This window comes from Podarcis bocagei (assembly GCF_964188305.1).
Source record: "Podarcis bocagei genome assembly, chromosome: 7".
Lineage (NCBI taxonomy): Eukaryota > Metazoa > Chordata > Lepidosauria > Squamata > Lacertidae > Podarcis > Podarcis bocagei.
The window spans coordinates 35,454,362-35,476,924 of record NC_138132.1 but is presented as its reverse complement, the minus strand read 5'-3'; the positions used below and the strand labels follow the sequence as shown (position 1 = coordinate 35,476,924).

The 22,563-nt window shown below is 44.4% G+C and overlaps 2 protein-coding genes and 1 long non-coding RNA gene across 6 annotated transcripts; 2 read left to right on the top strand and 1 right to left on the bottom strand.

Annotated features, from left to right (window-relative positions):
- The first annotated feature begins 1,329 nt into the window (after positions 1-1,329).
- Positions 1,330-14,991, top strand: OSCP1 (organic solute carrier partner 1). 2 transcript variants are annotated; one of them, XM_081203696.1, is made up of 11 exons: positions 1,330-1,560; positions 4,974-5,003; positions 9,345-9,499; positions 9,868-10,035; positions 10,945-11,025; positions 11,192-11,295; positions 11,597-11,725; positions 11,817-11,886; positions 12,879-13,018; positions 13,456-13,519; positions 14,406-14,991. In XM_081203696.1, exons 1-11 carry the CDS (start codon positions 1,449-1,451, stop codon positions 14,553-14,555), a joined length of 1,203 nt encoding a protein of 400 aa, XP_081059822.1. In that variant the 5' UTR covers positions 1,330-1,448; the 3' UTR covers positions 14,556-14,991. The 2 variants fall into 2 exon arrangements, with proteins under 2 accessions (XP_081059822.1, XP_081059823.1); XM_081203697.1 differs by lacking the exon at positions 4,974-5,003 and having other exon boundaries at positions 1,331-1,560.
- On the bottom strand, positions 5,493-17,190 carry LOC308592352. Its single transcript, XR_014010477.1, has 3 exons — positions 16,874-17,190; positions 15,943-16,193; positions 5,493-5,795 (listed from the first exon to the last, which is right to left on the bottom strand). It is a non-coding gene; the product is annotated as an uncharacterized lncRNA (long non-coding RNA).
- A 52-nt stretch (positions 17,191-17,242) lies between these two features.
- Positions 17,243-20,337, top strand: LSM10 (LSM10, U7 small nuclear RNA associated). 3 transcript variants are annotated; one of them, XM_081203737.1, is made up of 2 exons: positions 17,243-17,343; positions 19,608-20,337. In XM_081203737.1, the coding sequence occupies exon 2, from the start codon at positions 19,628-19,630 to the stop codon at positions 19,997-19,999; it is 372 nt and encodes a 123-aa protein (XP_081059863.1). In that variant the 5' UTR covers positions 17,243-17,343; positions 19,608-19,627; the 3' UTR covers positions 20,000-20,337. The 3 variants fall into 3 exon arrangements, with proteins under 3 accessions (XP_081059863.1, XP_081059862.1, XP_081059864.1); XM_081203736.1 differs by having other exon boundaries at positions 17,264-17,343; positions 19,615-20,337; XM_081203738.1 differs by lacking the exon at positions 17,243-17,343 and adding an exon at positions 17,645-17,803.
- The last annotated feature ends 2,226 nt before the right edge of the window (positions 20,338-22,563 follow it).

Genomic DNA, 22,563 nt, shown 5'->3' with positions numbered 1-22,563 from the left:
GCTGCAGAACCAGCGTCAGACGTTCGGGTTCCAAAAGAACATTCAAAAACTGGAACACTCACTTCCGGGTTTTGATTGTTCCGGAGCTGATTTGTTCGGGAGCCAATGCGTTTGAGTTCCATGGTACAACTGTATTTGAGTCCACTTGCAATTGGTTACTGCTGCAGCAGGGAAATCACACTGTTTAAATTCTGATAGTTGCTTAAATTGTGAAACTTTGAATTTTGCCATTTAGGAGGGAAAAAGGAGGAGAGACACATGATAGGTTTATAAAATTATCCACACTATGGTGAAAGTGGATAGAAGTTTCTCTCTCTCTTTCACATTTGCACATTTGTAGCCTAAGCTCCAAGAGCCTGCCTGGACATCGAGAATCTGCCTCAGGGGCCGCGTTCATGTCTTCACCTGCCAGATCAATTTTGCTGGTGGGCATTAGAGACGGGGTCTTTTCAGTGATGGCCCACAATTTGAGTAAAAGAACAAGGGATGCAGGCGGCTATGCATTTGGAAGGGAACTTCACTGATTGAGGCAAGAAGGCGGAGCCAGGCCTGACTTTTGCACCTTGTCAATTGTGTGTTTGTGTCACTAAATGTGTTTACCGTATGAAACTGCGACTGGAACTGAGAGTGGTAATACTTAGCCCCGCCCTTTCCCCCACATGATGCTTCTATTTTTGTTTTTGTTTTTTTATTCATTTTCACTTTTAGCATTTGACATCATACACAAATCATAATCACTTTACAAATGGGATTCTCAGAATCCCCGAACTTCCCTCCACCCTTGTATTCTTTTCAAACTGAATCGTATCATATTCTCCATGTTTCTTAAAACTCACTTTTTATCATAATTCTCGCTTCATTGCAAGTGTTTGTAAAATCCTGCCAAGGTTTTCAATTGTTTACAGTGCTCTTTCAAGTAACTTAAAAAAACATCCCCATTCGTTAGTAAATTTATGGTCCTCTTGATCTCTGATTTTCCCGGTCATTTTTGCCAATTCGCCTGAAGCTTCTAAATGGGTGGGATATAAATAATAAATTATTATTAATTATTAATTATTCTTATTCTTATTACTAAATCTTCCCCACTTTCCTTGCGTTTTTCAGACATGCGGGGCAAGAACTGGACACTGCATCTTGAGCTGCGCATGCGCCAATAAAAAGCTCATCCTATTAACATCCGACTCCGTCTCGATTATACGCCAGAGGATGAGAGGGCGGGAAAGAGGATGAGAGGGCGGGCCGTAAGCCCATCTAGGGAAGTTGTGGGCGGAGACCTAAGCTCCGCCTATAAAAGGAGACGAGACCTGCCAGCAAGCAGCCTTCCGATTGGCGGTGGCGTTGTCCAGGCAACGGGGCCGCTGCCGTCGTAGCAGCAGCCGCCGCAATCAGAGTCGCAGCCACAGCTTGTCTCCTGGACGGAAGCCCGGCCGTGTGCGGGTCCCGTGGCCATGTCGCTGAGGACGCTGCCGTTGCTCGTCCTCAACCTGGGCGGGGAGATGCTCTACATCGTGGACCAGCGGCTGCGCGCGCAAAGCATCCCGGGAGACAAGGCTCGCCAAGGTCTGGGAGGGGCCCCGCCTATACCGCGCTCTCTCTCACACCCACACACCCCTTTCCTCTCCGGCTACAACGCGGGGCGAGGGTGTCATTTAATGGGGTGGGGGAGGGGGCTGGTGCCTCCTCATAACGCCTATTCGGGTTGGGAGGGGCGAGTGCCACGGCGAGGGTGAAAGACACCCTGCCCCAGGCTGTGAGGACCATTTTTGGGCAACGCGCATCTACTGCCATCCCGAACATGTGTCTCGTCCAGATGTTTTGGACTTAGGAACGCATGGTGCTGGGCCCAATGAGAGTTGTAGCCCCAAACATCTGGAGGGCACCAAATTAGGGAAGGCTCTGCACACCTTAGTGTGATATAGTATCTTGCCCACTTACAACTTGGGTCTTGGGTCTTTATCATTATTATTATTATTATTATTATTATTATTTATTATTATTATTATTATTAATTGAATTTATATACCACCCTATACCCGGAGGTCTCATGGCGGTTCACAGAAAAGATCAACATAAAAACCACAATATATATAATCAAAATAAAAACACCCCCCCCCCAAATAACAAGGGCCACATTTCAAAAGGGTAAAGGATGTCAAATCAGATCAACCAAAGGCCTGTTTAAAAAGAAACGTTTTTGCCTGGCGCCTAAAGGTGTATAATGAAGGCGCCAAGCGCACTTCCCTGGGAAGAGCATTCAAACAGACAGGGAGCCACTGCAGAGAAGGCCAGTTCTCGTGTTGCCACCCTCCAGACCTCTCGAGGAGGGGTGTACATTTCCCAATACCTGTTGAGGTAGGCAAATCAAGTACACCTGATCATAAGTGTGGTTAGTGCAGGGGTGGCCCTCCACTTGTTGTCAGACTGCAATCCCCATTAGCCCCAGCCAACATGACCATTGGTCTGGGATGATGGGAGTTGTAGTCCTGAGTTGTAGTCCTGTAGCCATGAGTCAGAGGGAGTTGAAAGGTGGCTTTTCTCCAACCATCTCCCAGTGCAAAGCCAAGCTTTTATTGTGAGTGTGTAGGGAGTCCCTTCTTTCCTATTCACTGTATAAGACATCTCTCCAGTCTTGTTCCAAGAACTGGGAGAAGGTCTTACCTTAAAAAAAAACCCAAGTATGGGTGTTGGGGCTCTGTAACCAGAGATCATTCTCTACACAATCCATGAGCCATTTAAGAAATTGCTTCCTTGCACAAACTAACTTTCTCAATTTCCAGAGCCTGGCAACTGTTAATACCACACTCTCCTGAATCCCCATATCAGACAATTTCCTTGTAGCTTTAATTTTGAACTCTTATAGTACATCATTTATTTGATGGCTCTTACATGCCTTCAAAACCACAGAGCCTAGGGTTTCCTGATCAGAAAGGTTGGTGGTTCAAATCACCGCCACAGGGTGAGCTCCTGTTGCTCGGTCCCAGCTCCTACCCACCTAGCAGTTCAAAAGCACGTCAAAGTGCAAGTAGATAAATAGGTACCGCTCCAGTGGGAAGGTAAACGGTGTTTCCGTGCGCTGCTCTGGTTTGCCAGAAGCAGCTTAGTCATGCTGGCCACATGACCCAGAAGCTGTACGCTGGCTCCCTCAACCAATAAAGCGAGATGAGCGCCACAACCCCAGTTGTCCACGACTGGACCTAACAGTCAGGGGTCCTTTACCTTTACATACGGTACCATCAGTTGCAGATAAATTTTCAGGCCAGCCAAGGCGTCCTACCTAGAGCAGCTTTTCAGAGTAATGTACTTCCCCCTGTCACAGATTACAACCTTCTGGGTGACTTACAATATTCTGACCAGGCAACTTTATAGAATAATAAAATGATGTTGAATGTGAAACAGCCTTTATAAAGTTCTGCCACCATATCTGAATGACAACTTGTGCAGACAGTTTTAAGTTCTATGTCTTAAAGTGACTGGTAACCTTGTTAGGATCAACATTTCTGAAGACACTGCCACATTAGTAGTACTTGGGAACACTTAGAGGGGAGAATATTTCCACATGGTGAGCTGAATGCTAGAAATGTTTAGTATTCTAATGGAATTCTCTAGAAATAAGTCCTTTGCAGGATTCCACAATTTCCTTTGCCATAGTATGCCACTACCCATTAGTGAACATGTCGAGACCCTTCCCTCCCACTTGGAGCTGCAGTCATGCTACACTTTGGAGTCCCTCAGAGCATTTTGGAAGAACAGCATCTTTCATGGACAATCGCCCCACCATTTCAAGGTGGGGGGGAAGGTTTGTCTGATCTGCTTCCTAGGTACTTGAAGAATAGCCTTGCTGCTTCTTGGGCATGAGCATATAGGGCTAGCATTGAAAGGTGAATGTTGCTCCTGATGTACAAGGTACCCACAACTTACACAAATTTAACTTATGCGCATTCAGCTTTACACACTTGGGGGGGGGGATAAAAATAAAGAAGGGGACAGGCATCCAAGAAAAAGGTCTTTGGCAATCCCACCTGCCATTGTACCCAATATATTTTGACTATACATGATTTTGACTTTAGGTGTGATCCCTGGAACATAACCCTCATATAAGTTGAGGGCATACTGTACTAGAAACAGACCATTAAAAGGAAATGTAAAAGAAAAAATAATAATGTAAGTCATGGTTGACATTCTGATGCAGGTGAAAAGGACTAGAAAAAGATTTCCGTTCTCTAGGCACCAGCATCAAATCCTATAGTATACTACGGTAATTCTACTGCAGAAACACTTAAAATTCCAAGCTACTGATATGCATGTGTTTACATCTTGGGCTGGTAAATAGCATGAGTTCAATTCGTCATACAGCTTACTGGACAAGTGGCTGAACTCAAGAGGAAAGGTGGGAAACAAATCTTGTTACGTTCTTGGTGATCCAGCATGCATGTATCATATTTTTTCTACCTTCAGACTTAAAGTATGGGGCAATGGCTTTGTACAGATTACATTTGCTCAGAAGTATTGGAGTTGCTCTAGCACAGTAACTCATCTATGGGGATCTGAGGATACTCAGCAGTCAGCACAGTCATTTTGAGCAGTTAGTGCAATTATTTCTGTTGTATCTCATTTGTTTGAAGTGAATGCTCCACATTAAGGCTGTGCAGCTGCTGCAATACTTTGCCTTTTCACCAGATTTTATGCTGGGAAAATAAGCCTCTTTCCCCCACAATGTGTGGAGTGAGATTACAGAAGTGTCATAGGTCCATTTTTATAATGCCTGTATATCACCCCTACCATCCACACATTATGGCTTTTTTTCCACTTTAAAATATTAGTTGAAAGCTCTCCTTTGCTTTGCAGCTCTAATGCAGCAGGGTACTAAATACTGTTGGATTCTTTTTTACTTATTCCCCCTCTTTCATCCTGCTTGTCAGTTTGTTGTTCTTAGTACTTGACCCGTCATTTTTTCTGTTTTATGCTTCGTGTAGATGAATGGACTGATGTGGACAGGAGACGAGGTACTGTAACATTTTTAGCCCCCTGCACAAAGAGGTTTTTTTCTCTCACTGAGATTCCAAACTATGCATACACAGTATCTTCTGGCATGCTATTGGAAGATCCCTTCAGACCAGCAGCATTATATTTCTGGAGCTCGGGTGACTGACAACATTATGTACCACATTTATAGCAAATCCTGGAAGAAATTCATTGAACCCTCGTTGGTCAATTCTTATGACTTTAGTTTAAGTAACTTATAGTAGTGTTGGCATGCTGGGCAACTGTTAGGAACCTGGGAAGCTGCCTTATACAGAGTCAGACTATGGTTCATCTAGCTCAATATTGTCCTCACTGACTGGCAGCGGCTCTCCAGAATTTCAGGCAGGGGTCTCTCCCAGCCCTACATGGAGATGAGGGATTGAACCTGGGACCTTCTGCTTGCAAGATAGATTGCCTGTTATTTGACTCTGGTCACATATTATCACATATTTCAAGAATACCATTGTGAATATGGCAACTTGTCATTTTTTTTTTATTTGATTAGGTTATCATTTGTTAGCAGGGGCAGGCACGAGGGTTGCTTGCTAGTGACAAACTCCACATCAAAACACTTTCCACAGGCTACCTTCTTTAACAGGCAGTTCCAAACAGGAGCAGAAGCAGTCATTGATGAGTAAAGTGTCAAGCTAGGACTAGGAAGACACAGATTCAGATCCTCACTCAGCCAAGAAAGTCATTAGGCAATTGTGGTTAAGTCACACACAGGTCTGTTGTGAGAACACACTGAGGGATGGGCCGACTGCCCTCAGTTTCTGGAGAAGAAGCCAAAATAAATATGCATTAAAAATAAATCATTCATTCCCCCTTTTAAAGTAAAAGTTATCCAGTTTTGTTGTAATTAGTATGAGTTTCAAATCGGTTGATGACTGTCTTGCTTTAATATTAATGCTTTGAAAATACTTGACCGTCATTTGACAATATTGAATTAGTCAATTGACCAAGTCTTTTTTTTTTAACCCATCAACCACCACAACCATCATCTGCCGTCTGTCTAACTGAAACAGGCAACATATAGAGTTGAAAGATTTTGCTATAGCTGCACAGGAGCTAAGAACAAACCATAAATGCAATAGACTGTCATAGTGCACATATGTATTAGGATGTGCTTTTAAAGCCTATGAACTGCCTACAGTCCTTCTGTGTGTTGATTGCAGTGGTTTTATTTTATTACTCTAACAAAATTTATATACCAATTGTAAATGAAACCTCAAAGTGGAACCTCTAATGATGGTGAACTCCTGTAAAAACCTGACTGATTAATGACTGAAATTTTGACTGGCAGCATTTTTTAAAAATAAGTTATTTATTAAGATTTTCAAAATATTACAAAAGAAAAATAGAAAAAAGAAAAATACAAAATAAAAATAATTAAAAACAACTCAGTCTTTCCATTACTTATTTTTCATTAGCTTGTTTCCCGGACCTCCTCACGCCTCCCTTTTTTGTATTCCAATTCAGTTTGTTGGTTCAGCAAATCCTTCCCCTCTTTGTTTATCCTAATCTTTAATCTTAAAATATTGTAACATTAAATCTTTACCTATTAGTAATCCATTTTTCATATTCCCTTATAGTATTGCAGCTAAAAACCACTTAGTTTCTATCCAACATCATTCTAACATTCATTAATTTTACAATATTTCTGTAAATAGTCTTTAAATTTCTTCCAATCTTCTTCCACCGACTCTTCTCCCTGGTCTCGGATTCTGCCAGTTGACTGACAGCATTTTAGTGGCATGTTGTACATACACAGAGCTGCATAGTGTTCCCGGCTGCATCAACACTTCTGTAGCAGGTGTAATTGACGAACAAGTGAATGCTTGACTAGGGCTTTCTGCATTTTAAAAACAGGCAGGAATGATCCTGAAACATAAAAATAATTCACTAGTGCCTTGGAAAAAAAACTTATTGAAAAATTCATCTTAGGTAGTAGCTCAACATCTCTGTTGGCAAAGGAGCAGGTGTACAAGCATACTATGAGCAGTATGCAGGCAGAGTGTACCCCGTGGTTCTTGCTCTCTTCCTGCTGTACTGCAGAATTAGTCACCAGTTCTCTGCCTTGAACTATGTCTTTTAATCCACAACTTTCCTCATTAAATCCCAAAATTTACTGCTGCTTTAGTATGGCATTATTGCATATCTTTAGATTGCATCATGCTGTTCTGCATCATGCTTAATACCTGGAGTGGGTAGAGCTGAAGAAACCACCAGGTATGTTCCCCCCCCCCCAAGTATACTGTGTAACCAAACATAACCCCCAAATGCTACAAGATCTCTGTTTCTATTGCTCAGATGCATAGCAGTCTGTAGGTAAATGAGGGAACGAGGGAGTCTGTGGTTTTTTAAAATGCTGTTTGGTGGCTGAATTTTAGCCCACCTGCATTTGTCTATGTGTCACAGGAGGCCAGACCAGTGGATTTGGTATGGAGGAAGTGTTAACCACCTATGGCTAATGGCTACCCTAAATGCTGTGTATAGCGACTGTACTAGGTAGCCTTAATTGGTGGTGGCTTAATAAACCAAACTGTTTAGGAGTGAAAAAGAAAAGAAAAAAAGCAATTCCACCACAGGATTCTGGTGTGGATCGTAGAACAATGCAGGATTTCTCCACTTTCATTTACCAACCCAAACTCAACTGGCACTAAACACCCTGTGCCACCCTGAGGGTTGAGAGGAAAACTGGCTGGTAAGCATCCTAATCTTCTACCACCCCTAGTGACTTATATTTTGGGACAGTGATGCAATGTACTATCTCATTCAGTTACACGAATACAGTGCAAAATGTCAGAGGTCACTATTTGGTGTGATCATGTTTCTTTCCAATTCCAAACTACTAGAGAATTTTCCTGGCTGGGGCTGACAGAGAAGCACAGAAGCAGAACTCTGTCAATTCTCTTTAGAAGCATACACTGAGGGAGAGTTTACTACAACTTTGTTAAGGATTGCATCAGAGCGGGTCAAGAGAAAATTGCATCACTAAAAGCTCTGCTTATCCATCCTAGTCTCTCTGTGCTTAGCAAGACCTGCTGGATACTAGATTGAACAACTGCTGTTACTTAGCACAAGGGAGAATGAAAATGGGAGCTAGAAAAGACTTTGTGACTGGGCATAGAATCTCAGAATCGTAGAGTTGGAAAGGACCCCAAGGGTCATTTAGTCCAGCCCCCTTCAATGCAGGAATCACTGCTAAAAGTCCCAGGCAGATGGCCCATCCAACCTCTGTTAAAAAAATTCCAGTGAAGGCTTAGAGAACCAGAAGAGTTTGCCTGTGTCCACTTCCACCAGGGAGTGTGAGGAGGGGACAGTACTTGGCAACAGATCAGGATAAAAAACCTTGTAAACTCAGACTTTATTGGTATCCAAATGAATATGGTTTCTGTAGCAGCTAGGACCCATACAGGAAACTGTATTTCATTTCAGCTTGACTAGGAAGATCCCAGGCACCTAAGATCAGAATTTTGACATTTTGGTGAAATATTTTAACCTTTTCTCTGTACACAGGTACACAGTCATTTCTAAGACTGGTTTTTACAGTGATTCTCTCCAATGTTCAAGACTTATCTACATGACCAAATATCATTTTCTTAGCATTAGGGATACCTACTATGGTACATGAGAGATTCTTTGTAGCCAACTCTGCTTGCACACTACTGGGTATTGAATGTAAAAGAAATAACATCTAGTGCTTGAGTATTACTGGTGTAGTACCTCTGGCAATAGTAACCCTGACCACTACATCTGAATATTGTTTCAATCATTTTATCGACTTCTCAGTATTTGGTTGTGGTTATCAGCCCAACTGCAAGTGATTAAACAATGGGGGACAGGGTGTTGTGATTCTCTTCTACCTCAATTTACTTATCATGGATTCAGGAGCCTCTATAAAATGTTTGCAGAAGAAAAAGAATGGATGCAGTTTGCAAATGCAAAAGGAGACAAATTATTTCAGATTACCATAATCTGCTGTTCTACTCTTGGAATTTATTGAATTTGGAAACAGTAGTTTCAATGAGGGCAACCGTGTGTCATTACTAAGAAAATGTTTCCAGATCCTGTGCTCTACCAGCACTGGTGAAGTCACTGGTAACAAAGGCTGGGAACGGCTTCTGTGCAAGTTTCCTTGAACTGAAGGGGATTTGGAGAGGATCACAGCTTCGCACAGAAGACATTTGTGGGGCATGGTGTGTTTCAGTTGGAGAGTGGCCTTTGGAAGTCCCTCCTCAGCTATAACTGTCTGTGTCTTCCTGTGAAACAAAAGCAAAGCTGATCCATTTGTGATAAATTTGAATCTTTTGTCTTTTCAGTTATGAATGACATCATAGGGGGTATATTCAATAAAAAGTTTATGGACGAGCTGTTTAAGCCGCAGGAGCTCTATTCCAGGAAGGCCCTGAGGACAGTTTTTGAGCGTCTGGTTCATGCCTCAATCATGAGACTGAATGCACCCAGTATGGATAAGGTGAGGATGAACCTTTCTGTTTCCCCCAATGTTGTATGGGGAATTCAGGTAACTGTCTATCAACAAGTGCTGTCATCAAATGAAACTAGTATTCGCACACTAACATTCAGGAAAAATTGAGGGATAAAGGAAAGTGATAGCTGAATCAGGGGAGAATGGCAGCTTAGGTACACAAGGGAGCTGAAGGCGATGAAACCGCAGTGACAACTAGATCAAGATCAAGACAGGTCTAACCAAGCACAGGCTCCTATTAGGGTGGCGCACAGAATAAAATTCAGCCAACTGCACAAGAAGACAGCTGATTAATATCTAATAAGGCTCAGCCTGGGCTCTGTGATTTAACTAATTCCAGTTTCCTTACTTTGTAGCTCTACGATCTAATGACCATGGCATTCAAGTACCAAGTTCTACTCTGCCCTCGGCCCAAAGACATTTTACTCATCACTTTCAACCACCTGGATGCTATCAAAGATTTCATTTATGAAGCTCCCAAAACTCTGGCCCAGGTTGATGCAACCTTTAGGAAACTCATTGATGTAAGAGCACACCATACCTTTTAGATTCCATTCAAATGTATGTATGATACGAAGGCAAAACATATTGGAGTATGCCCTCATATTGGTTTTCTACTGTATAGTGTGCTCCCCCTTCAAGCTGCTGCAATGAAAGTCTGGAGATTTCACCAGTAAAAGCAGAAATAAGACAACTGAGTAAAATACAATGCAATCATGTCTCGTTTCCAGGGTTATATCAGTGTTGCAGTACTGATATTAATAACATTCAAAAAGTAACAAAAGTTTTGAAATAGATTCATGAATTCATAAAACAAGCATGTTTTACTGGGGGTTAGATTTCTATATCTGGGACCTCAGCGCCTAGGACTTGCCGATCGTATGGTCGGCGGTTCGAATCCCCGCGGCAGGGTGAGCTCCCGTCGTTCGGTCCCAGCTCCTGCCCACCTAGCAGTTCGAAAGCACTCTTAAGTGCAAGTAGATAAATAGGTACCGCTTTATAGCGGGAAGGTAAACTGCGTTTCCGTGTGCTGCGCTGGTGCAGGCTCGCCAGAACAGCTTCGTCACGCTGGCCATGTGACCCGGAAGTGTCTCCGGACAGCGCTGGCCCCCAGCCTCTTAAGCGAGATGGGCGCGCAACCCCAGAGTCAGACACGACTGGCCCGTACGGGCAGGGGTACCTTTACCTTTACTAGATTTCTATATAAGTTTACTTGAATCTGGGAGACCTGGTTTAAAATCCCAGCAGCAACTAAATAGCCACTGGGGTGTCCTCAGGGAAAGTTGCTCTTTCTCAGTTGCCTGTCACCAAAATGGAAATAATCTTCTGCCCACAGTTATGAGGATGCATGATGCACTTAAACATCCATGTGAATCATACACTTGAATAATGCTAAAGCGGCAGCAAGGATTTATTCTGATTTTCTTCCACAGACATACGGCTCTCTCTCTGCTGGCGAACTTCAGCTCATCCGGCAGACATTGCTCATCTTCTTCCAGGACATACACATCAGGGTGGGTGGCTTTTTAATTTTTACACATCAGTCCAGGAGCTTGTGATAGTAGAGCAAGGATCCCTGGGTGAAGTTGCATGGTGTAATATAGGAATAAGAAGGTGTTGGGCAGAAATTCTTTCTAAGCAAGACTGCTTTACAGACAAAGTTTTGTGCTTCTTCCACAGGTTTCCATTCTTCTCAAAGATAAAGTACAGAACTCAAATGGCCATTTTGTACTGCCAACCTCTGGCCCAGTTCCTTGGGGAACAGAGGTTCCAGGGCTCATCAGGTGAATCTTAGACCTCTCTACCTTGCACCCTGCTTTTTCCATGTAGCCACTAGATAGATGAGCTGCACCTAGTTAACCATCTATCCCAATCTTAAGGAGAATCCCTAGTGCCAGGCTGCATGGGTCATCTGACTGAGACAAACCTGCTGGAAGTAGAGGAAAGAGTGTATGTGCGCTACCCTAGGCCAGCAAATTCCCCTTTATTAACTCTCCCATCTGTTCTGTGAGATAGAGGGTGTTTTTTTCCTTGCTCACAAAAGCACTAGAAGTCACCACAGTGCTTCAACTTTGCAATTTTCAGACTTTTCAACAGTAAAGGGGATGAAATTAAGAGGACTGAGTTCGTCAGTGGTGGAAATTACCAGCTTCCATATCGAGAAGGCTCATTCGACCTCTATGGAGACAGAGTAATCAAATTGGGAACAAACATGTAAGCCGTGGAATGCAAAGCCACATTTCAGTTGGGGGCTCTCTGCAGTTTTCCTTTGTGTCTACTATAAGCCTTTATCAATTGCCTCTAGATACAGCATCAGTCGGCCTGTAGAGACAGACATGTCGGGGGCAGCCAAAAATTTGGCATCTCGTGTCAAGGTCAGTATCTTTAGTCTACCTTCTTAATCAACCTTTCCCAACTTGCTGCCTCCAGATGTTCTTGGATTACAATTCCTAATGCTCCAAACAGCCAGCGATTAGGGGTTGTGAGATTTGTAGTCCTAAATATCTGGAGGACGCCACGTTGGAGAGGGCTGCTCTTAAGTAGTGCTGTGCAGAAAACCACTTTACTACCTAAATGTTTTCTGTTTCAGATTAGGATCCTGTATCCTTTAGTAATATAATCAGTCCTTCCCTCTAGATGCCATTTTGCTCAGACAGAGCATCCTTAATCATATCTTTTCAACTTGGAGTTTGTTTTTTTCCTGGTCTTTTCTTTTGATCAGGTTGTGTCTGTTGCTGAATGCAACTTCTATAAGCCAGTGTTGGTGTTTGCTTAAGAGCATTGAGGGCTGAGAGACTATTGGGGACAGAGAGTACTTTGACCCAAGGCCACACATAAACATCTCATCCCAGTGATCTCCAGAACGAGAGAGAGAGATTTAGATGTCCACTTAATTATGAATTTCACACCAAAATATCTCCCAGTAATTCATATTCTGTAAATTGCATGTTGCTGCCATTAATTATGTGGAGATAACTGATAACCTCTGGAGCAATGAGCTGCTTTATAGATTATTCTAGACGTTATTTTATGATATGTGCATAAGTTGTATCCAATGCTAATCATACTCAAAGAAGGCTCATTGAAATCAACAATCATGCCTATCTCAGGCACATTAATTCTCAGGCACATTAATTCCCATGCCAGAACATACTCGGCTACAACCATATACAGAAAGTCTTTTATGTCCCAATTTCAAAAATGTCAGTTGCAAAGCTGCTTTCAACCAAGATGCCAGAGCCCCAGCAGCCTTTGTTGCAGCCTTTACAGTATAGTGCTAGGAGGCCACAACCCTTGTAAACAAAGTTCTTCCAATACTGCCATTGGTTGCCTCTCCATGTAACAAGCCCACTCTTGTTCCATGTAGGAGAATACTGCTCCAAACCCTCTCGCTAAAGAAGAGCTGAACTTCTTGGCCAGACTCATGGGAAGCCTGGACATCAAGAAGCCCCTTGGCAACGAGGCTGGTTTCCGGCTGAATCTCTTCACCACAGATGAGGAGGAAGAGTATGATCAGTCTCACTTGCTTTATTGGTGGTGGGTGAGAGTTGGCCGTTCAGCCATCTAGTTGAATCAATCCGTGGGTGAGAGGCACGTACTGAAGCCCTTGCATGACACCCCCCCTTCCTTTTGGGAACCTTTGCTGCAGAACCTTCTTTAATTAGTACCACTATTGCAGAAAAGGCTCATCAGATGCAGCAACGGGGAGCAATTGTCAGGGAATTGCTATTCATTAAAAATTCAAACAAGTGAGGTATGTGAAAAGCTGCTAGAGGCATTACAGCTTACCAAACAGATTGCATTTGTAGCATTCTATCTGCAAATGAATAGCATTTAATCATGGCTGGTTTAGTTGAGATTCCTTCATCATAGGGGGTTGGACTAGATGACTCTCATCTCACCTTCCAACAATTCTGTGACAGCTCTTTATTCTTTTCCTCAAGACATGCTGCACTGACCCGCCCAGAGGAATTATTGTATCAAGTTATCAACATACAAGCAGACAAGGTATGCAGTCATTGCCCCCTAGCCTCTCATTTCGAGAGTAAGCTGAATAGTTTTCAAACTACATGAATGTGCATTTGGTGAAGTGTATTGTTATTGATGTCTGTTGCTATGTTACTTCCAGAAAATAAAATAGGTAAGGAACTTGGGACGGGGGGGAGGTAATTTTAGTTAGGCATGCAAGCATTTGAGTTTCACAGAACTCTTGACTGCATGGCAGAATCTCTCTTCTGCCTGATCAGCCTGCATAAAAGATGAAAAGAAGATAACACATGGGGAGTGTGGGAGAGAGAAGCCACCACATTCTGTGAACATAACTGAAAAAAACCTTGCTGAATCTGAACCTGAGCCTCTCTATACTAGCATACTATTTCAAACAGCGTCTGGTCAGAACCTGACAGAACAAGAGCACTCCAGTGATATTTGTTTCCTGCATCTTAGATGGTGTGCTGCCTTTGAAAACAGAAGTTCCACAGAGCCAGTGATAACTTGCGCTTTTTGATGAATTTGTCTAGTTTCCTTCTTTTTGCTTTTAATATGTATTACTGATAATCATAAAAACTGTCTAGTCCCCTTGAAGCCAACTTGACCAGTAGCCATTGCCACATCTTGTGGTAGTGAGTTTCATATGAGGTGTGTGTTATGTACCTGGAACTTGGGGTTTGAGAACCAAGAATGTTTTTTGCTGCCCTCACAGCAGTCAAAGCTCCTTTTGATTTTCAGAGGAACATTTTGATGCTCTTAAAATCAAAACTACGGTGTTGTGTTGCTTCTGGCAACTGAGGTTAAATTGATTTTTTAAAGCTGGTTACTGAAAATAAAGTATTGAATTGTCAAATTATGATTTATGTTCTCCCATAAGTAGAACCAATTGGACTCTTTTAAATAGGACCCTCAACGGAATGAGGAGCTGGCTCGCATCATGGGAGAGTTCGAGGTCGCAGAAGAACCAAAGGAGAGGATCAGCAAGGGTGCTGACTTGCTGGCAATGATGGATGAGCTGGATGCTGAGCATGAATGCAAGTCTCTCCCATCTTGAGGAGGAGAGCACCTGGCTGTCAGCCTCCTGTAGAACAGAGCAGTTACCAAGGTCATCCGTTTTTGTTGGGTCACTAAGGCTGGATGTTGCTTAGATGTGTTTGACCAATTCTGTCTCTAGCTTTGGTGAAATGGGGTCATGGTCAAATAGCAGTTTCATTCCTGTGCTAATAAGGACCTAGATTGTGCCTCCCAGAGTTACAAGCTGGAGCATCTGGAAAGAAAGTGGGCATTTATGTCCTGTGTGCATACACAGATTCCCTCTATAGGCTTCCTAATTAAAGGTCCAAACCGTGTTATATCACTAGTTAAGTTTGTGAGTGTGTTATAACACGAGCAGAAAGACCAGTTCCTTCATTTTGCTTATGGGGACCAAGTTTTTAATGGTGTTGCAACCAAGGTCTTTTTAGTTGCAGCAATAAAGACCAGAAACAAGATGTCCTTTTGCCTTTTTTATCACTTACCTTTTAAGGCTCTCGCCACCCCACCTGTCCTGTGATAACCCACCGCCTCACATGCCAAGTCCAGAAGTTTACTCATAAACAAATCCCCCTCTGTTTAGTAGGGTTTCCTCCCAGTAAGTGTGCAGAGGATTGCAAGCTCTGAAAATCCCTGTAGACATACATTGACAGAGGAGAGAAACAACACTCTTACTAGTGTTGCCACTGTTTATTTCCCTTTATCAGCCTGGTGCCCTCCAGGTGTTGCTGGACTACAACTGGGGCTGGTGGAAGTTGTAGTCCAACAGCATCTGAAGGGCACCAGGTTTGTGAAGGCTGCCCTAGATGCCTCTCCCACTGATGAATTTCTGCTGCTTTTACAGCTGTTAAAAGCACAGCAGCCCTATTGGCAAAAACCTTGACAATTCTGATTGTGGGACAGCATGGTTTAAGTATTGTTGTTGGCATCCATCTGTCTCAGGAGACAGTGAAGGAGTGTGCCTTTGGGGGTGAAGCTAATCTATTGGATGGTTGCAGCACCTGCCGTGGCTGTTGAGACTAATACAAGAGAGTCGTTTTGTTGTAGCTGGGTCAGATGAAGGCATCTGGTGGTGCTGGTGCAGATACACTATGGTATTTCTTCTCTCTACACTCTTCCCAGTGGTCTTTCCTCCACTGGTCACTGCTATGGATACACAACCTGACTGTCTATCTCCAGGCACTCCAGTGTTCTGCAAGGTATTCTCACACAGTGGGGTTAATGCTGCCAGCCTTCATGTCACGTTTGCAGACATCTTTTTTAACACAGAGTTGGCTGGCCAACAGGCCTGGTGCCTGAAGCCATTTTCCCATAGAGCATGTCCCTGATGATACCCAAAAGCTTCCTGACACAGCACACATGTAAGGCGTTGAGTCGCTCCTGACAATTCTAAGTTGCCCATGACTCACCTCCATAAGCAGCGTGCTCAACACACAAGCATGGTAGACCTTTATCTTGGTATGGGATGTTAGCATCACATTGTCGTAGCTGTATTGCCAATATGCTTGTCCAGCTAAGCATTGATGGAGGCTGCTGGTTATGGTGAAATCCGGATAGACAAAACAGTCTACCATCTCAAGCGTGTGATCACCAGTGCTAATGCATGGAGTGCTGGCAACGTCCTGACCCAGGATGTTCGTAATCAGGCTGATGGAACTGCCTGCAGGTTTGGTAAAATGGTTGATGAGTCTCTGTGGAGCTGATGCATTCATATTAAGTGAGTGCATAGGACTCCCAAATAGATTCTAACTAAGGTAAAGGTACCTCTGACCGTTAGGTCCAGTCGCGCACAACTTGGGGGTTGCGTGCTCATCTCGCTCTATATGCTAAGGGAGCTGGCGTTTGCCCGCAGACAGTTTCCGGGTCATGTGGCCAGCATGACTAAGCTGCTTCTGGTGAACTAGATCTAGCCTAAATAAAAAAATTCCTTCCAGTAGCACCTTAAAGACCAACTAAGTTAGTTCTTGGTATGAGCTTTCGTGTGCATGCACACTTCTTCAGATACACACTGTGTATCTGAAGAAGTGTGCATGCACACGAAAGCTCATACCAAGAACTAACTTAGTTGGTCTTTAAGGTGCTACTGGAAGGAATTTTTTTATTTTGACTATGGCAGACCAACACGGCTACCTATCTACTACTAGATCTAGCCTATTTGCACAGAACAAAAGCTGCTTATTAGAGAAGATAGTTCTACTTTCATTATAAGCTAATTATAAATCCATTACTACCATTAAAGAATAGTGTATAAAAACTATATTTGAAATATTTTAAATTTGAAAAATGCAGCTTAACACACAGCTCGTCATGTGTAGTTAACTAAATCTTATCCATGTTTACCGGGCAGGAAGCATTACCCTGCTCAACAAGGGTTGCTCCAAAATACTTGATTGCAGTCTGATGTTACTGTGATTAGTAAAATCACACCCGGATACCGGCAATTCTGAGCATGTTTAGTTGAGTTAAGGCGGCTTTGAGCTGGAGCTTTGATGAGCCCATCAACATCGCCGAAACTTCAACCTCCCCAGCTTTTAGGCGGCTTGTTCGCGTCACTTTCAGGGCGGAAAGCGAATCTCCGAGCGCACCAGCTACGGGCGGAAGCAACGGAGCAATCACAAGCCAGCTTTCTCCTCCCCCATCTCGAGCCCCGCCTTTTCTTCCATTCTGGCCAATGGGGCTGCTCCACTTTCTTCCGGTTGGGCATAGAACCGGCGAATGAGGAGCAAAGTCTCTTTGATTAAGCCCCCTGTCGATTGCGCATGCGTGCTTCCGCTTTTGCGCTGGGCAAGGAGGCGGGAGATCCAAGACAGGTAGGCGAGCGGAGACTCCGCTGTGTGCGCCTCTTCTGCACGGGACCCGATCCGGATCAGGAGCCGCCACGAGCTGCCCTTTCCCCTTCCCTAGCGTTGCCTGCGGAGCGAAAGGCCGGAGAGCGAGACAGCGAGAGTTAGGCAGCCAGGAGCAGGCCTAGGGGGCATGGGCGTAGCCAGGATTTTTGTTAGGGCCATTTGTTAGCTAACAGAGGTTCTGCCCCCACCCCCTGTATTTTTATTTATTTTTATTGAAGGGAGCAGCTGCTCCTACCTGCCCCCCTTGGCTACACCTATGCCAGGGCAGCTCATGCTGGGGACCCCTATCATGAGCCCCTGGGTCTGCTTCTCCTGCCGGCCGGCCTGCCTGCTTGCTTTCTGCGCCCACGGGATTTTCTGCGGCCCAGGAGGCCCCATGAGTGGATCGGGCCCTCTTCCCCACTAGAAGGCCACCTCCTTGGTGAGAGGGACTCTTTGGGCCACTTGGAAGTTGTTTTACAGAAGAACATCAGAACAGCCCGGCTGCAGCTAGATTGAGGCATAGGAGGCCAATCTAGCCCAGTGTACTCATCTCACAGTGGCCAAACAGATGCCCCCGATGGGAAAACCCCAGAGCAGGACCAGAGGGCAATAGCAGCACACACACCCTCCTGCTGTTTCTAGCAGCTGGCGTTAAGAAACACTTCTGCCTCAGGCTGTGGAGGCAGAGCCTGATCTCCATCATGGCTAGGAAGTATCAACAGCCTTCTCCGTGGATTTGCCTAATCCTTTTTTTTTTTTTTAAGGCTTCCAAGTTTGAGGGTTCTTCTCTCTGTATGTATTTGCCCACAGCACTTATGGGTCACAGCTGTGACTGTACTCATTGGCTAAAAACAGAAAGGCAGGAATAGGCTCATATCACAAAGCAATTGCTTCAAATAGCGATTGCTTCAAATGCCCACACATTTTGCTTCCTCACTTTCCTTCTACAAGTGTTAAATTCAATTTAAGAAACACAGAGAGTAGGAGTATAACATCTAGATCAAGGGAAGTAATAGTGCCACTGTATTCTGCTCTGGTCAGACCTCACCTGGAGTACTGTGTCCAGTTCTGGGCACCACAGTTCAAGAAGGACACTGACAAACTGGAACGTGTCCAGAGGAGAGCAACCAAAATGGTCAAAGGTCTGGAAACGATGCCTTATGAGGAACGGCTAAGGGAGCTGGGCATGTTTAGCCTGGAGAAGAGGAGGTTAAGGGGTGATATGATAGCCATGTTCAAATATATAAAAGGATGTCATATAGAGGAGGGAGAAAGGTTGTTTTCTGCTGCTCCAGAGAAGCGGACACGGAGCAATGGATCCAAACTACAAGAAAGAAGATTACACTTAAACATTAGGAAGAACTTCCTGACAGTAAGAGCTGTTTGACAGTGGAATGTACTGCCAAGGAGTGTGGTGGAGTCTCCTACTTTGGAGGTCTTTAAGCAGAGGCTTGACAACCATATGTCAGGAGTGCTCTGATGGTGTTTCCTGCTTGGCAGGGGGTTGGACTCGATGGCCCTTGTGGTCTATTCCAACTCTATGATTCTATTCTATGATTCTAGTCTAACAACAGCTGGAGACCCGAGAGAGAGAGAGAGAGAGAGAGAGAGAGAGAGAGAGAGAGAGAGAGAGAAAGAAAGAAAGAAAGAAAGAAAGAAAGAAAGAAAGAAAGAAAGAGCTCAAGAGTCTGGACCCGGTATAACAGTATTCCTCTCTCAGTGGCCCTGACACCAGGTCTGCCATTTATTTATTTTCATTTATGTACTAAACTTACTAGTTGCTTGTCACCAAACAGGTCTTGCAGCAACTTACACTGAAGCACATACAGTATACATAAATACATTATGGGAAAGAGAAGAAATTCAGCTTTCTCGCTATTTTACTGCTGGTCCTTCCAAGTGAGAATGTTTGGTTGCTGAGCAGTTGGCCTCTGGGCATGTGCAGCCCCTTTTGATTCTTACTGCCTGGCTTGTAAGGAGAGGCCAACCAACACACAGAGTTCTGTACTGAAGCTTGCTTAGGTGCCTTTAGAGATCCTGCAGAGCCTCAGTTTGGGTTTTGAGGTTTCACCTGTGTACTCTCCAAGCAAAACGAACATGAACTGTGATTTTAAAATCATGAGCTGAATTCCATGGTTGGCACAGAGCAAGCACAGACCCGTTCTCTATATAGCACAAGAGAAAGTGATTAATGGGGCTAACTCTCTCACTGAACTCTCCTCTTCCTCCTGTTTCTGTTCCAGCCATCAGGTGGTGCCACGCCATGGAAATCAGCCACTCCGTGAAGGAGCGCACCATCTCGGAGAACAGCCTTGTCATCCTGCTGCAGGGCCTCCACGGACACGTCACCACTGTGGAGCTGCGGGACGAGAGCATGGCTGTGGGCCGCATCACCAATGTTGACGCCTTCATGAACATCCGCCTAGCCGAGGCGACGTTCACTGACCGGTGTGGCCATTCCACCTGGCTGGATGATCTGTTTGTGACGGGAAGGAACGTCCGCTACGTCCACATCCCTGACGACATGGACATCACAACCACCATTGAGAAACAGCTGCAGCTCATTCACAGAGTTCGCACTTTTGGTGGCCGAGACAGGGGCAGGAAGGAGTTCCTTAAGCAGACCTACAAATGAGCAGGCTAGTGCCCTGGATTTGCCATGTGCCCCAAACTCAGCCTGACATTGCTTGTACTCCTGATGAAAAAGCACATTTTTCTGGACTGAGATTAGAAGTGACCTGTAAACAACCCTCCCTGATTTTTCTAGATGCCTTACCTGGCTGCACTTCCTGAGTTCAAGAGTTCACCAAACTTTTCTATAGAAAGGGGAAGTGGGCATTAGGTCTCTTTGTAAGAACAGGTTCGAATACAACTGACCTTAGCAACAAATAGGAGTCTTGCTTTCTGTGGACTAATACTCTCTTCACCCTCTTCAGCCTCTTTTTTCCAAATAAACTGTTTACAAAATTTTAAGATCCACTTTCCTTTTACAAACTGTTTCTCACCAGACCAACCAGCAGCTTTTTGTACGTTGAAAATCCTCATATCATCCCTCTTTAACAAGGATTTGCAGGCTGAGAAAAGTAGCAGCTGAGCCAAGGTTAAATTACAGATGAGAGAGCACTCAGTCCTTGTACAGAGTTTGACTCTTTACTTACTTACTTACTTACTTACTTACTTACTTACTTACCTACTTACTTACATTTATATCTCACCTTTCCTCCAAGGAGCACAAGGTGGCATATACAGTTCTCTTCCCCCATTTCATCTCCACAACAGCCCTGTGAGGTAGGTTAGGCTGAATTAAGTGACTGGCCCAATGTCATGGCTGAGTGAGGATTTGAACCCTGGTCCCCCAGGTTTTAGTCCAACACTAATCGCTGCACCACGCTGGCTCTAGAACCTCAATAATGCAATATGAACATGTAGTAGTAGTATCAGGAACTTGGTCTATCTTGCCTAGCCTTTTCCACCCTGCTGCCCTCCAGAGGCTGGACTACACTTCACATCATCCCTGGCTATTGCTCATGCTGGGTGGTACTAATGGGAGTTGTAGGAGTCTGATTTAGCCCAGTGCTGACTAATGGTGGTGGTTTTCCAAAGTCATGGGCAGAGAGAGCTTTCTTAGTTCTGCTGCATCAAATCTTTCCAGTAGGAGATGCCCAAGGATTGCAAAACATAAACCTGTCATTGAGCCCTTCTCTCACTCATCCTCTTGTTTGATCTGAAGTTGCATCTGACAGAGTGCATTCAGTTCATAATACAGCTGCTGGGCATCATCTCTTTTTGCCAGAAGCACATGTGTAGACTGTAATGCCTTCTCTTCTGAAAATAATGGAGGAGGGCAGCTGCAGCCTTACTAACATCCCATAACTGTTGCTCAGTTCCCCCTTGCGTTTCACCCATGGGCATTACTTAGTTGAACTGGCAGCCCCACTCCAAAGTGGGCAGCAGGTACTATGAGGGCAGGTTGCTGCTAACTATGGCTCTTTCGTTAGGAGAGAATGGTTTGCACCATGGATAAGCAATGCTTGGGAATTGTCCTGGCTCTCAGCTGGATGAGGAACTAGAACTCTCAACACCATTTCTTCCAAAAGTTTTAATGCATAAGTCAGTTTGGTACAGAAGTCAGGTTCCAAGGCGCAGAGTAAGCAGGTACATCAGAGGCTATGTGACCAGTGGTGCTAAATGTCTGGTTTCTAAATGTCGGTCTGTAACATGGGGGGACAACTAACATCACCCCTCTGGATTTCAGTGGTCAAGCTGGAATATAACAGTTCAGGCTTCAGGTATTTTAGGCCCAAGTTGCTCAGGGCTTTGTATATCAATGCCAGAACAATGTCAAAGAGCAGTCCCCCACCCAGTGTTATTGTCTGGACACAACCAAGCAAGTATGAGTGGAACCACTAATATAGTGTCTCCACCCATCCCACTCAGGTGATCCAGTAGGTTACCATGACCAATGCTATCTAAAGCTGCTGAGAGATCAAGCAATTGTTACAGGGCCATGCACCACCATATTTCTCCCATTACAGGTCATCCATCAAGGTGACCAAGGCCAATTAATTCCCAAAAACACGCCTAAACCTGGATCCTAATAACCAGTGTCATCCAGGAACACTTGCAGTTCTGCAGCTTCTCCACCATCTTCCCTACAAAAGAGGTACTGTACTGGCAACAGGCCATCTGTTATTTCCCACCATTAAGTTCAGCTACTCTCTAGGCAGATGAAAGAGCAGCATCCCCTCCTTCCTCCAGCAGGCATTGAAAGCTGCTCTTCCTGCCAAGTCTGCTGACTTGCCTAGTACATGTTGAGGGGTAACTGGCACAGGAGAGGAGCTGGACTTAAATGCCTTTGGGCTGATGATTCAGAGCTTTCCAGGGCCATTGAGGACACAGCAGACAGCCTGCCTGTCTGCACCAGCTTTGCTTTTCTTCCCAAAATCTACAGCCCAAAAGAGTTAATGTTTGTGTGGATCCATCTTAATGTGTGCTGAATGCTGCAGCAATGTGGGCCCCACAGCTACACTTTCACCGCCATTGCATGCACGTGACTCATCTGCACTGCAGGAAATGTTAACACGTCCCCTTCACCTGATGGAGCAGGTGCAAGTTTACAAAGTGAATCAAAGGGTGTGCAGAGGCTGCCTGGCACATGTTGGTGTGTCTGTCTGGTAACAAAAACGTGGCATCTTGGCC